At 35.0% G+C, this 16,348-nt stretch overlaps 1 protein-coding gene across 1 annotated transcript in view; it reads right to left on the bottom strand.

Annotated features, from left to right (window-relative positions):
- The window catches only part of unc13ba (unc-13 homolog Ba (C. elegans)), a 49,706-nt gene that overhangs the window by 16,039 nt on the left and 17,319 nt on the right, over positions 1–16,348 (bottom strand). The window contains exons 16-22 of the mRNA XM_081365983.1: positions 15,775–15,968; positions 15,610–15,695; positions 11,825–11,951; positions 11,479–11,575; positions 10,189–10,332; positions 9,656–9,733; positions 9,426–9,503 (exon numbers count right to left, since the gene is read on the bottom strand). Coding sequence (XP_081222109.1) covers positions 9,426–9,503; positions 9,656–9,733; positions 10,189–10,332; positions 11,479–11,575; positions 11,825–11,951; positions 15,610–15,695; positions 15,775–15,968 — 804 coding nt within the window. The remainder of the gene's footprint in view (positions 1–9,425; positions 9,504–9,655; positions 9,734–10,188; positions 10,333–11,478; positions 11,576–11,824; positions 11,952–15,609; positions 15,696–15,774; positions 15,969–16,348) is intronic.

Genomic DNA, 16,348 nt, shown 5'->3' with positions numbered 1-16,348 from the left:
GACTGGCAACACCTGACTCACATAAACTCAAGGACAGAGGAAGATTTGTCATCAAAGCATCATCTCTAAAATGCAGAATTAATTGAAAACTGCCAGTACATGTCTGACTTTTATAATGGCTGGACACAATAACACAATCCACACAGCTAAACATTGACACATTACTGTAGGTGTGGACACTAGAAGAATGTCTGCTAAGCCTTGTATTTCACTTCTTTGGAGTGACATGTGACACCACAGTATTAAACGCAACTAATCTTTGGTTAACTAGCTATTATTATTGACCACTTTTTTTTGTACAATACTGAAGGGAGGATAGGAAACGATGGGAATAAAAGATAGTCAAGGTAAACAAGGCACAAAGGCACTGACCAACTGGGTTTGAAAACACAATATAGCCACTACACAAGTCAAATGGGTTCACTATCTTTCTTTACAAAACCAACCTTATTCTCCTTCTCTTTGTTGTCAATCTACAGAAAAAAATATATCATACATTTTCAAATTACAATCCAGTGCGTCACCAATTAGAAACACCAACCTACTAAAAAAAACGTTCCTTGATTTGAGTCTTTAAACCCCCAAAACTCTTACAACAATAATATTAAATACACAGATAAAAAAAAAAAAAGTGAAAAATATAAAATATATTGTGCAGTCTGCATAGTTTTATGGCTCGATTCACTAAGGGAAATATGTAAATCAGATCAATTGTATTGCTATTGTGCTATTTATTGACGAAGCTGCTTAGACATACACTCTAGTTTCTAATGTTTTATTGGTTAATATTTTTATCTTGTGTTTTGACCGGGACCTTAGTACTTAGTTTCGTTCCTTCATGTGAAAATGTGTATGGAATGACAATAAATTAACCTTGAACCTTGAAATGCGCCAAACAAAAAAGACACCAATTTCTCTAAATAAGGTGCAACTTAAACCTAATTTACACGAAAAGGAAGTGCGTTTGTGCTGAGAAGACTGATGATGACTTAAACAGGACACGGATAGCAGATAGTGTCTGCGGGTGGTTAGTGAATAAGATGTGGGAGCTTGTGCTGAAATACCATGTGCAAACGTGTCACAACTGTTCAGTGAATTCACCCCTAGAGTATTTGATTTCTATTCAATGGACTTTGTTTCAAGATCTTTTATATTTTAAAGTGTAACTTTTCAGTATGTGGAGTTGTGTTTTAATTGGAATGCTGTTAACCCAGCTGCAATCATTAACATCACAGCTGGAGCCTAGAACACAAACTCCACAGGTCACGTCACACAGAGTACTCACACACCTCCAATTAAAAATATAGCATTTGTATCTAATCTAATCAATATTGATATCTAATCAATATATTTGAACTATAACTCTATTTACTGTATGAACACAGAGAACCAGCATCTTTTATTCCTCACTAATGCTCTTATTTAGAGTTATTGCTCTTTGTGGGATACAGGAATCAACTACGGCACAGATCCTTTTAAAGCTTTAGTGCTACATTAAATTATCTGGTCGCAATTAACAGGTCAATTAAGCTTTAATGTGCACGACAGAGTGTGACTGCAATCTAAAGACCCGTCTGGTCTATATTTGACTTAATCACCTTTAGTTTTAAAGGAATAGTTCACTCAAAAACTTTTACCATTCTGTTTTAATCCCTGTGTTTAGTCTTTATTCTGGCTGGATCCAAAATCGCATATTTCCCTACTAGTTGGTGAAAAACAGTATGTGACAAAAGAAGTATGTCCAAATTCATGGCATTAAAAAAAGACTGAGTATATGTAAAAAAGAACCCGGATAACCTTCTTCCGATGAGATTCTGCAGTGTGCATACGATGGACACTTTACTATCCCATGAGGCCACGGGAGAGGATTTGTGAATGGCAGTGAAGCGACGCAACTGACGCTGGTAGGTCACATGTCAATGACAACATGGCGAATGTAGTACATCCAAATTACATTCATACTACGTACATTCATACTATATAGAACATACTTTTTTATCGGTCGCAAAGTAAATACTTGTTCATAAAAATGACCTACTCAAGAGAGTATGCAATTTCGTATACAGCCACAATCTGCCCTTGCATTTCACAAAAACAAGACATGAATGAAATGAGTAAATGAAAACCTGATAGATAACTATATATCAGCACAGCTTTTGATTTTAGTGCATCTTCTAAAAAGTGCCGACGTTCTCTTAACGTACCTCTGATCCTTCTGAATCCGAAATTCCAGACTGATAGGAAAGAAGTGGATACAGAATGCAGACAAAAACATAAATAAACATATAAACTAAACAATTAAAACACTGATACACATTAAAATAAAATGACAAGAACATATGAAAATTAAATGCAGCTTCAATTACACCACAGTTAAATGTTTGGGGTCAGTCAAATTTGTTTTTTATTTTTTGAAGAAATTAATACTTTTATTTAGCAAGGATGTATTAAATTGGTCAAAAGTCACAGTAAAGACTTTTACAAGGTTACAAAAATATTTTCATTTCAAATAAATGCCGTTCTGAAAAATGCATCATGGTTTCTACAAAAATATTAAGCAGCACTACTGTTTCAACATTTACAATCATAAAAAATGTTACTTGAGCACCAAAACAGCAAATTAGACTGATTTCTGAAGGATCATGTGATTGAAGACTGGCTTAAATAAATATATTAAATAGAAAAATGTTAACAATATTTCACAATATTACTGTTTTTACTGTATTTTGACCAAATAAATATAGCCTTGGTGAAAATAAAAACATCTTTAAAAAAAAAAAAAATTAAAAACCTAAACTTTGCAACACTCTGTCTCTGTACTGTCAACAACTTGCTAGTAGGCATATATTGTATGGTAATTGCTGCATTGCATCCAGTCACTTTGTCACTGCATGTCTCTGTCAGCTATTTATAATGGTTCATATGTTTGATAAACAGCTTCATAAGGAAGCGCATCAGGTGAGACATATGCCTGTTTCTCACCTTAGCATCTGATTCATCCGACTAGTAATGAGAAATAAAGAACAAGATGAGTAATAGTGAAAACAAAGAACAAAACAGAAAACAAGGTGATAGGTGGAAGCAGAAGGTTTTTACTGCCTCGTTGATTAACACAAAATCTTGCAAAACACACACACACACACCCACACCCACACCCACACACCCACACCCACACACACACACCCACACACTCATAGCATTACACACTCCTCTGTACCAGGGTTGAGTGTACAGACCTCATTGCCTTCATCATCAGTGATGGCCTGAGCAGAGGGAGACCAAAAGAAACAGAATTTTGTGTTTGTGACCCCCAGCTTTCAACAAATATGATCAAACAAGACCAAGTTTGCGTTTGCATTTGTATACACACACACACACACACACACACACACACACACACACACACACACACACACACACACACACACACACACACACACACACACACACACACACACACACACACACACACACACACACACACACACACACACACACACACACACACACACACACACACACACATAGTTATTGCCTAACTGGAAGAAAGAAATTATAGTTTACAAGGCCAAAATATTATTAAATGTGGCCAAGCACCAAATGAGAGCATCACAATGAAAACATGAGTAACAAAATGGTGATTAAAAAAAAAAAAAAAAAATGCACCACACATTTTAATATCTAAGGGAAATAAATATTAGTAACACTTTACAATAAGGTCTCTTTGTTAAAAGTAGTTAATGCATCAAAGGATTAGATGAAGATGAAACATTTAAATTATCATCATTTTCACATCCAAACAGTAAATCTTTTGTTTTTCTTCAGAACACATATCAAGATATTTTTATGAAATCTGAGAGCTTTTTGTCCTTCTATTGACAGCTATGCAACTACCACTTTGACGCTTCAAAAAGCTCTTGAAGCGTCAAAGTGGTAGTTGCATAGCTGTCAATGGAGGGACAGAAAGCTTTCAGATTTCATTTAAAATATCTTCATTTGTGTTCCCAAGATGAATGAAAGTGGTGAGTAAATGATGACAATTTTTGGGTGAACTAACCCTTTAACTAATATGAACTAACAATGCGTATTATACATTTTTACAGTATTTATTAACCTTTGTTAATGTTACATAATGAAAATATTCATGTTCATGTTAGTTCATAGTGCATTAACTAATATTAACAGATACAACATTTGATTTGAAAAATGTATTAGTAGTACATTAACATTATATATGATTAATAAATGTTGTAGAAGAATTAGTCATTGTTAGCTAATATACAGCATTTAACTAATGTTAACATAGGAAACCTTATTGTAAAGTGACCGAAATATTTATGGGTCAATATGGTCAATATAGGTAATTGGACGTTAATTTGGGACCCTATCCATAAACACAGTCTCTCTCGACACACCTCCTCATCGTCCTCAGGCTCCTCCTCATTCTCCAGCTGGGAGCAAAAGGAGAGATCAAAGTTAGTGTTTTGGGGATTTTACTGTATACTAAGAGAACAACACTACGGAAAACTAAACCATATGGGCGGCACTAAGGTGGAACAACAAGGGCACTACAACCTAGTGAAAAGGTCTAAATACAACACATACTGTAGTAAGGCACAAAATCACACAGAGGATTGGGGATGGTTCATCCTAAAAATACATCTCTTGACCTACCCTCTCTTCCTCAGCAGTAAACTACACACACACACACACACACACACACACACACACACACACAAATACATATATGGTTAGCTCAGCTAGGATCCTCATTCACCACACAAACACACACTCACAAAATGCATACAAAAACAGAGAAACAGATTGACATAAAAAATGTCTCTTCATTCAACAGAATCTTCAAAAAGGTATGTAACATTTGAATGATAATAAACATTCAATTCATTGTCCGCTACAAACATATCAAGCGCAAAATGCCAGTAGGTCCATCTTCCTCAAAGCAAAAAATCAATTTTCATAGACTAAAGCACACAAAACTCAACTAACTCTGATGTTAGCACGTTGTTGCTACGCAAACTCCTCGATCCTCTAAGGAGCATATAAATACCCACAAAAACAGGATAAATAAGAGCAATCTGGTACTGCCTTATCCATTAAAGCTCCAATATGTAGGAATTTTGTAATAAAATTTCCGAAAATAGATTGCACAGTGTGATATATTTCCTCCAGTTGTGTACTTACAATATCTCAAAAGTCTCCAAAGATTTTTTATTTCAGAGAAATTCCGATTTTAAATAACTGGCCGTCCCGGAAAAGAAATGTCGCGCCTCAGTGACGCAATGTCCGCTCTATCCTTTTTTTCCGGTGTGGACCATGTGATAGGATATTCCACCACCGGATTTTTTTTTTTTTTTTTTACAACAACTTTGTTGAGGTTTTTCTTCTTATCACAATAAACAATAAAGACGTCTGACAAAGAATAAAAAAAGAATAACATAAAAAATATGACCCACCACACCGGAATATCGCATGGTCAAATGCGGAAGTGGTGGTTAAAGCGTTATAGCCATAGACTGTATGGTTATAGCTGTTATGGATCACGAACTCTTTGGCGAGTATTGAAGTGCCAACAAAACGAAAGCGTCCATATACACGCGGAGTCGCGGACTGTGTGACAAATGGAGGACTAAAACCCGGATAAATATCGGCCAGGCGTTTTCGAGATGGAGAGAGCTGCGCGACTATCTTGGACTTAACAGAGACTCTCTCGCGAGTGTATTGATAGACAGGTAAGACATGCAACTGTCAATAATAGGACTTATAAACAAAGTTATATTGCTCTTTGTACTTTGGTAAGGCGTTTTATCACGTGTGGTGACCGAGATTATGGCAGTACAATTAATTACAATCGGATATGATGTTAAAAAAATATATTTAGTCATTACTTGCAAATGTTCGTTCAAATTTACTTTTAGATATTGGTTTGAACACGTTAAACAACACGGCACCATTAACCATAAAAACGTAAAACTGCACAACATTAACCAAACAAATCATTTGACAAATAGCTGTATGTTGTAACGGGATAATATAGCATAACATTTCACGTTCCTTGCAGTTCATGATGACATAAAATAATACGATCAGACACACAGGTAATACAAAAGCGAATAAATTACCTCATCCCTGATCATGATTCATTAATTCCATGTAGATATATCGCTAGATGGTGAAAAACGCATTAAAAACGACATCTCCCATCGTCAACTCCTTCATAGCGTCATCAAGCTTCGCCTTTGTTATTGTTGGAAACTGCGCCCTCTTGTGGTCAAATACCAAAGTCGCATACTGGAGCTTTAACTCTTTCCTTCCATTGACTAGTTATCTCGTCATTTATGAGAAAACGCTTCATAAATTAGTTATCAGTGTTATAAGGTAGGGGGCGTTATCACGCCTCTCCTGAACGGCTACAGTATCTCCAAAATCAAAACACAGGCAAAGAAGCAGCAGAAACGAGTGATCTCATATGTGAGCAGATGCATATAAAAAAGAATGCGATGATCAACAATAAAACAGCATTTCAAAATGGCCTAATGTTACTAGATGAAATGTCAACCCAGGAAATGCATTATGTGAAAGCTTAGTTAATGGACTCAACTTTAACTGTGTTTTGATCATCGATCTAAATCAGACGTAGTCTTTGACAAAAACACCATTTGCTCAGTTTTTTGCTCAAAATGTTGCTTTTTTATGAAAGGGTTGATAAAAAAATAATGCATGAGGCTAGAATTTTGTTTAAAAGCAGAGGTTCTGTTCTTTCTTTGGACATATTGCATGCTCAGATATTCATACAACAAAATATTCTGGGGGCCATGAAATTATGAAGGACTAAAAATGACAGAACGAAAAATAAATAAATAAATAAATAAAAGTATAAATAAATAAATAAATGCAGAAATAATAGTAAAAATAAATACATTTTGGTAATATAAATGGCTATTTCTGTATTTTTACATGTATTTATTTATTTATTTATTTATTTATGCATTTCTATATGTATTTATACATTTATTTATATATTTATGTATTTATATATTTATATATTTATATATGTATTTATTTATACATTTATTTATTCCTACATTTATTTATTTCTGTATTTCCACATTTCTACATTTATTTATTTCTGTATTTCCACATTTCTACATTTATTTATTTCTGTATTTCCACATTTCTACATTTATTTTTCCCTGCGCATGTATGCTAATTGACCAATGGCTAACCACGCCCCCTCCACTCACTCTGTCAACATTCGGTAACAGGCGCTTTGGCAGCTGTCACAGTCGGAGACATTTCACAGGAGGCAATTGATGATTTTTTAGAGACAGAAAGATTATATATCATCTCGATGTCACCAAAAGGGCCTTAAATATGCATTGGAGGGTTATATTAATAATTTTATTGTTGAGAAGGTCGATAAGCTTCAGCTCCAGAACAAAGATTTACAGTTCACACTTCACAGTGTAAACGTTATAGTTTGGTGCTATTTCGCTTCAAACGCTCGCTTTATACGCGCATCCTATTCGCTTTGGATTCAAAATGTTCAAGCGTCGAACTAGACGCGGATACGCGCGAATTTGACGCTCTATTCGCGTTTGGTGGGAGCGCAGAAGAACAGGCTGCGATGTCAAGATTGCATGCTGGATGTGTGTGTGTGTCAGAGAGCGGGCGCCGGGGCGCGATGAACAGTGGAAACATAAAAAACATACTCCATTTTGTTCATACAGGACATAATTAAAACTGCAAAGTGTTTAGCCTACTTATATTTGTGTAAAACACAACATTGTGCTTTTGTCAAACTGTAAACTCTTGTCAAACTGTAACCTACAACTGTCACCCAACCAAAATCACACACACACGCTGTTTAAAAGCTAAAATGACAAGAAAAAACATAAAAACGAATGAAAACTGATAACCGCAATGCATTGCAATGGACGAGGAAACAAACAGAATGTCCAAGTGTATTGGGTTAGCTATGCGTACTGTGATTGGCTCATCGCGTTTGGGGGCGTGGCTTAGCATTGGTCAATTAGCATACAAGCGCAGGGAGAAATAAATGTAGAAATGTGGAAATACAGAAATAAATAAATGTAGAAATGTGGAAATAGAGAAATAAATAAATGTAGAAATGTGGAAATACAGAAATAAATAAATGTAGGAATAAATAAATGTATAAATAAATACATATATAAATATATAAATAAATAAATATATAAATACATAAATATATAAATAAATGTATAAATACATAAATAAATACATATAGAAATGCATAAATAAATAAATACATGTAAAAATACAGAAATAGCCATTTATATTACCAAAATGTATTTATTTTTACTATTATTTCTGCATTTATTTATTTATTTCTACTTTTATTTATTTATTTATTTATTTTTCGTTCTGCCATTTTTAGTCCTTCATATGAAATTTTTGTGAAAATTACCAAAAATGCTGGAGGTGGCTGGCAAAAAAAAACCCAGCTGGTGGTGAAAGAGTAAAGGGTACTTAGATTTTTGGCTAAATGAGGTACACTACCATTCAAGTTTAGGGTCTTAGTTTGGGGTCAGTAAGACAGTATTATTTTTTTAAAAGAAATTAATACTTTTATTCAGAAAGGATGCATTAAACTGATCAAATGTGACCGTAAAGACCTTTATAATGTTACAAAAGATTCTATTTCTAAAAACTGCAGTTATTTCCATTCAACAAAGAATCCTGAAATAATAGTAATTAGATAATTTTAGAGTATCAGATAAGCATGTTAGAACGATTTCAGAAGGATCAAGTGACGCTGAGCACTGGAGTAAGCTTAACGATCACAGAAATAAAAATTACATATAAAATATATTAAAATGGAAAACGATCATTTTAAATTGAAATAATACTTTGTAATATTGCTGTTTTTATTGTATTTTAGATCAAATAAATTAAGTTTTGGTGAACATAAGAGACTTCTTTCAAAAACATCTTATCAATCCCAAACTTCTGAATAGTAGTGTACATTATAAAGCACCATACTTTTGTTGCCTATATATATATATATATATATACATACATATATATATATATATATATATATATATATGTGTGTATATATATATATATATATATATATATATATATATATATATATATATATATATATATATATATATACATATATATATATATATATATATATACATTATACATATATATATATATATATATATATATATACATATATAAAATATAAATATCATCCATTTAAAAATACCATAGAACCACCACAGTACTTTATGTAAAAGTGTGGCATCTGTAGCAAGCATAAAAATGTTGCCACACAGTTAACTTTAACTTCCATTACCCCTCATCTCCTATTCGCCCTGTCATTAGCTGTTATCACTTCATATTTCCCTCACCTGTTTGGCCCCCATAGATTCAAACATCTTCTCCAACATCACACGTATCTGCTGAACGTTATTCATCAACACACACGGCTGCGGGAGATGCAGGAGGGAGTGAACAACACAAAGATAGAGAAAAAGACAAGACAGAATTTAAGCCTAATTGGACTCTTCACCACACAACATTTTAGCAACAAATATAGTGTTGGACTAGTGTTAATACTTTTTTTTTTGTCAGCACTCACCGTCTTTTCTTTCTCACAATAGGAGGAGAAGCTCTTGGTTAGAATAGCACAATACTGAAGGAGCACTTTGGTTATAGTCTGACAGTGAAAGGGGGAAACAATGAAAAGAAAGAACAGATATGACACGTAAACATTATGTAGAGTAAATGAACTACACCTCATACTGAGCTGGTAATCTGGAATGGCAGATAAATTGACTTGGTTGTTGAAAACTAATGAATTTTTCATGGGCAGATGCATTAAGCTGCTGTTTTGTTCCCTGAGATAGACCTCAATATGCTGATTACTGAAAAACAACAATTATATTTAGTATTCAGTCATGTCCTCACTAAAATCTAATAAAATGTAAATACATCTCAGCTCCAACAAAACCTGTGTGGGCTTCAACAAAGATGTCTCTGCATCAGACGTGTATGTTAAAAATGACTGACAGGCTTATTAACAGATGGTGATGGTCTAAAGACAGCTCATATTTATTTTGCCTCCCTTTTACATCTATCATCTTTCTGACATTCCCTGCACCTGGTTTTCACCTTGGCAAAGCGTCGGTTGTACTGGGCGACCACTGCAGGATCAGGACAATCTAGTTTCTTGATGATCTCAAAGCTTTGGTTGAGCTGAGTGAAGATGTCCACGACTGAACAGGAGAACAACGCATGCTCAGATGTCTGCTGGAACTGTGGAAAAGCAAGGAAGAAGAACTTTTTTTATATGCTTATTTAATGTGTCTACTCTCAAGGTCCAAACCTGGACATACATACACAACAGAAGTTTTGTTTTTCTCAAAGTCATGATTTTACGACAGCATTTTATGTATCCTAAATAAACAGAAATAAATCGTATTTTCTCACCTTTACAATACTTGATTGGAAATGATGAAAAAATATTCTGTTCAAAAGTTATATTAATCTTGATTTTTCTATGTTTCCTTCACAGATATCCCGTTTCAAAATTTATCTTAGACATGCTCTTCTTTTAAAAGTTTTCCACTTAAGTAAATAATTACTTTGAGTAAAATATATATATATATATATATATATATATATATATATATATATATATATATATATATATATATATATATATATATATATATATATATATATATATATATATTAGGACAAAATGGTGTATTCTGGTGGAAATGACACCACTGAAGCAGCTGTAATTTTTATCAAATAATAATAATTTTACTCATCAAGGATGCATTAAACTGATAAATTGTGACAGCAAAAAAACATCTATAATGTTAAAAATAGATTTTCTCTAAATAATTGCTGTTTTTTTACTTTATTCATCAAAGAATACTGAAAATATGCATCACAATTTTCACAAAAATATTAAGCAGCAAAGCAACAAATCAGCATATTAGAATGATTTCTGAAGAATCATGTCACTGAAGACTGGAGTAATGATGCCGACAATTCTGCTTTGCCATCACAGGAATAAATTACATTTTAAAATGTATAAATAAAAAATTTAAAACAATTATTTTAAATTGTAATTATATTTCACAATAAATGCAGCCCTGGTGAGAATAAATTCTTTCAAAAACATTTAAAAATGTACCAGCCCTAAACTTTTTAACAATATTGTATACAAAAATAAACGATGAAGGCATGTTAAAAAGCATTTGACCTTTAAATGACTCAAAGCAAATTTGAAGTCTGTTAATTTGAATAAAATTCAACAGTCTTACAGGTGGTAGACAACAGGCAGCAATTTTATTTGACAAACCATGTTTTAGATCCTAGAGTAGACCAACAGCCAAGAAGCAATTTATAAGAGCAAACCACACAGAAAAGTTAGTTACTGAACCATACCCCCTCTCTTTTATCCCTCTCAAGGGCTCCATGCATAAACTCCATTGACACTTCCTCATTCTCAGCCAGCCACTGGAGAACGTATGGCAGAAACCACCTACACATGGGAAATGAAGGAAGAAATATAGAGAAACAGGAGGAGGAATGAAGCAGAAGGGCAGCAAATAGTCAAGAATGTTTAAACATCAGAAGAAAGTATGCAGGCATGTAAGCCAGGCATGCAGTCGATTTGGGACAGTAGGTGATGACAGAGTGTGAGTGATAAACTGCAGATTATTTGAAGAAAAAAAAGAGAAAACTTCAGCCAAAGATGCTCTGAAAGTGTATTAGAAGCAGCGTGACTCACGATGGGTACTCTGGGACAGATTCAGAGAAGCCAGGCAGATCGCAGACGTATTCATTGTAGAGCCATTTGACTTTGAAATGCAGATTCATGTAGTCCGCACTTTTACACAACCTCAGCTTTTCATGCTCTGGGGAGACAACAAGCATGAGTCGGCAGATTTCATTTCATTTGACCATGTCACGAATTTCCTTCGGCTTCGACATATTAATTATTCGCTAAACTATAAACTAAGAATGAACTGCTGTTTCATCCCAGTCTCAAACTGTACTCACTCACAGAGGCTAACGCTAAGAAAATGCACTTCACACACATACACTCCGATTGAAACTTTTGAAGTCAGTAAGAATTTTTTTTAAATATAAATTAATACTTTTATTCAGCAAGGATGCATCAAATGAATCAAAAATGAACCAAATGTGAACCTATATTTAAAATAAATGCCTGTTCTTTTGAACGGTTATTTTAAATTGAAATACTATTTTGCAATATTACCATTTTTACAGTATTTTTGATTAAATAAATGCAGTCTTGATGAGCAGAAGAGACTTCTTTCAAAAACACAAAAAAACATTACCGACCCCAAACTTTTGAACAGCAGTGTACACGCGCACACACACTCTCACAGCGACTTAACCGTATGTCTTACCAGCGTAAAAATCAAGTCTGCGAATATGAAATGTGGCAGGTGCTAAAAACAAGACAAGGCGGCAGCAGGAGAGACGAGAGAGATGAAGAACAATGAGAAAAAAAGAAAAAAGTGCAGGTGTGCAATAAAAGGGGTGGTTTCAAAAGAAAAGGTGGATGGGATCAAAAGGAAAAGATGATTTTTTCAGTGAGGTGTCTAACTCTTGTTTACTCCTACTCGGAAGATCTAAAACGAAACTGGGGGTTCTATTCTCTAACTCTGATGTAGCAATGAGAGAGTGAGGACTCCAGACCAAAAAGAGTGTTATAAACCTTTAAAGGGGTCTTATCCTCAAAAACAAGATTTGCATTGCTGCTTTGAAATAAAACCTCCACAATGCAAAGCTCACAGCTTGTCACAATAAGCACATTAACATAACACTGAACATATATTTATTATTATTCAGAACCCAGCACCCAATCGTAGTGACAAAAGGAGGAAGTAGGGCCGATACTATACATAATCACCCAATACTAATATTTCACTGTGTCAAAATCATAGAAGCTGAGCTGTTATTAAAGTATTTGGTAGTGCCAACTATATTGGAATTTCAGCTCATTTTGCATGCAAATTCACATTACCTGGTTAATTCAAAGGGTCAACGAACTGGTAGAATATGTTAATGTAAACTAAACATAATAGATGGGCAATATGGTAAAAAAAAGTCACAAAAGTGTATATTATGGCCCCTTAGCAGAGTGAAGTGATTATCTTGTATCTATATCCAGACATGTAAGTCCAATTTCACACTCTCATGACTCCTTATAATCCTTTACCATTCTTCCAATGACCAAGGACGATATGTTTAAGAACTGAAGACAGAGACAAATAAAAAGGAGAGATGGGGCAATGTTATGAAGGTAATCTAAAAAAAAAAAAAAAAATTGTAGTACACACAGACATACTTTAAAGGAGAACTCCGGTCAATTTTAACATTGAGCTCATTTTTTTGTACATTTGGAGTGCTGTCAATACAGAGAACAACGACAAAAATCGGTGTTGCCTACACTGAGTTATTCTATTTTTAAAATTTGCACCCTGTTGACTTCAATGGGGCAAGTACTAAACCAGCTTTAACCTCTTAACATCCTTGATTTGTCATTACAAGTGCACAGAAAATGTGAGTGATTCCTTCAGAGTGAACACGAGTGAATCTGACTGCAGTAGATGTGAAAGATATGTATAAAAATTATGTTATTTAAGCCAGCGCAAATACCTGTGTTTACATCCTGTTTTCGGTTGAAGTCCAAAGTAGTCGACTGCCGAGTTCACGCGCATAGGTTTAGTTACCTATGATCACGCGTGTGAACTCGGCAATCGATTACTTTGGACTTCAACCGAAAACAGGATGTAAACACAGGTATTTGCGCTGGCTTAAATAACATCATTTTTATACATATCTTTCACATCTACTGCAGTCAGATTCACTCGTGTTCACTCTGAAGGAATCACTCACATTTTCTGTGCACTTGTAATGACACATCAAGGATGTTAAGAGGCTAAAAGCAGGTTTAGTACTTGCCCCATTGAAGTCAACAGGGTGCAAATTTTAAAAATTGAATAACTCGGTGTTGGTAGGGTTGGGTACCGAAACTCGGTTCCAATAGGGAACCGGTTCCGACGTAAACGGTAGTAACCATACCGAATAAGAACAAAACTTTCGGTGCCTGATTTCGGTGCCTGACGTTTTTTACCTCCCCCTATAAAACATCTCGCGGCACGAATGATCCAATAATAAAACATCTCCAGTTAACCAGCAGAGCATTCATTTAGTTCGTTTGTTAAATAAGAGATCTAGCGCTGAAATGTGTTTTTTAAATCAAGTGATCGAAGTGCTCGTTGCCGCTGCGATAAGTGGCGCGGATAGGCTACAGTGTTTTCTCTTGGCTCGCGCACACACTTGTCTTCACTCGGACGCGCGCTTCAATACGTTGCGGAAAACGATCTATTTACGAGGCGCCGACGCGCCGTCTATATGATTATGTGCGTGGAGAGTTTGTGTGTGTGTGTGTGTGTGTGTGTGTGCGCGCGCTCGCGTCTCAGATGAGTATGTGCGCGGAGAGTTCCGCGCGTCTCGTGTGTGTAGATTTTGCGTGTGTGTGCGTGAGCGACTTTAGAAGTTGTGCATTTCATATGTATTAGTTTGAGCATTCAGCAGTATACATGTAGCCTATGTGTGACTACCTAGTACATGTGTATGCAAGGGTTTCATATGTGCGTGAATGAAGTTTGATTTAAGCCCTAGACGGCGCCTCATATCTATTCGTTCTGGTGAAATCTCAAAATATAATGGACACAAAGTGTCCCTGCTTGATATACAACCACTGATGAGCATAATCGGTTTAAAAAAATAAAAAAATAAATAAAAAACTACGAATGCGGATTAGAACCCAAAACCTCTGACACGCTTGACTAAAGTTCAAGTTCAGCTGCCAGTGTTCCTCTTCGGGTTAGTCTAGTATTTTAATGCCAACTGCAAATCTTGAATATCAAGTATGAAGTATATCAATATCAAGTATATTTATATGGCTATACTGTGTGTTAAATATTTCTGCTCAGTGTCAGATATTTCTCTGATTTGTAAAAGTCATAATATGAGAAGACAAAATTTGATCTTAACTCAAGTGTTTTGTGCTACATCAGCTTTTAAAGGGCACAATTTTTCATTTAATCAGAAATCAGAAAATCTTTTTCAGAAAATCACACACACACACACACACACACACACACACACACACACACACACACACACACACACACACACACACACACACACACACACACACACACACACACACACACACACACAGGTATTATTTTTTTGATAAAGTGTGTGCAGTTTAGTTTTCTTAAGTACCGTTTCAAGAACCGTTTAAGCACCGGAACCGTTTGAAAAATACCGAGTAGGTACTGGTATCGGATAAAAACTAACCAATACCCAACCCTAGGTGTAGGCAACACCCATTTTTGTTATTGTTCTCTGTATTGACAGCACTCCAAATGTACAAAAAAATGAGCTCAATGTTAAAATTGACCGGAGTTCTCCTTTAAGGGCACACACATTTCCCATACATAATAAATAATGTATTTTTCTTCATACCTTCTAGTGCATACTTCATGTCCTGTGCGAAGAGTGTCCACATGACCTCAGCACTGACTTTCCCTACATTTAGCTCCTGAGGAAACCTGCACAGGACACACCAGGTTAAACGTATCAGCTCATGTGTTTGTGTGTGATGTTATGTGTATCTGTGCAGTCACTGACTGATTTATGATCGGACTGTAGGAGTTCCTGTCCTCCTCTATGATGGAAACTATCAAGGTGATGAGTTTAGGCCAGAAGTCCAAATTCTGAATGCTTGGTCCTGGTTCTTCTACAGCAGCAGTTTCTTCCTCTTTCTCATCCTTCTTATCTTCCTCTTCTTCACCCTCTTCTACCTCTTTCCTTTCTTTTGGTTTCTGTTGAATAGAACGATAGCATGATGGATACAATGACAGACAGACAAATAGAGAGATAGACAGAAAAATAGAAAGACATACAGACTGACAGACAGAATGATAGATGCAGAAGAAGGATAGATAGACTGAAAGAATGACAGTCAGACAGAATGATAAACAGAAAACATACAGTCAGATCAACAAGACAGAAGGGCAGATAGAATGAAAGAATGATAGACAGAATAACAGAACAACAGACAGTCAGAACAGACAGAATGATAGAAAGTCAGAACGACAGAGAGGACAGATAAATCGAAGGACAAATAAAATGACAGAATGATAGACAGAACAATAGACATGGAAAAAGAGACAGAACGACAGACCAACAGACAAATATAGAA

Source organism: Scardinius erythrophthalmus, assembly GCF_964197995.2.
Source record: "Scardinius erythrophthalmus genome assembly, chromosome: 5".
Classification (NCBI taxonomy): Eukaryota; Metazoa; Chordata; class Actinopteri; order Cypriniformes; family Leuciscidae; genus Scardinius; species Scardinius erythrophthalmus.
The sequence above is the reverse complement of the archived record's forward strand: the minus strand, read 5'-3'. Positions and strand labels throughout refer to the sequence as shown.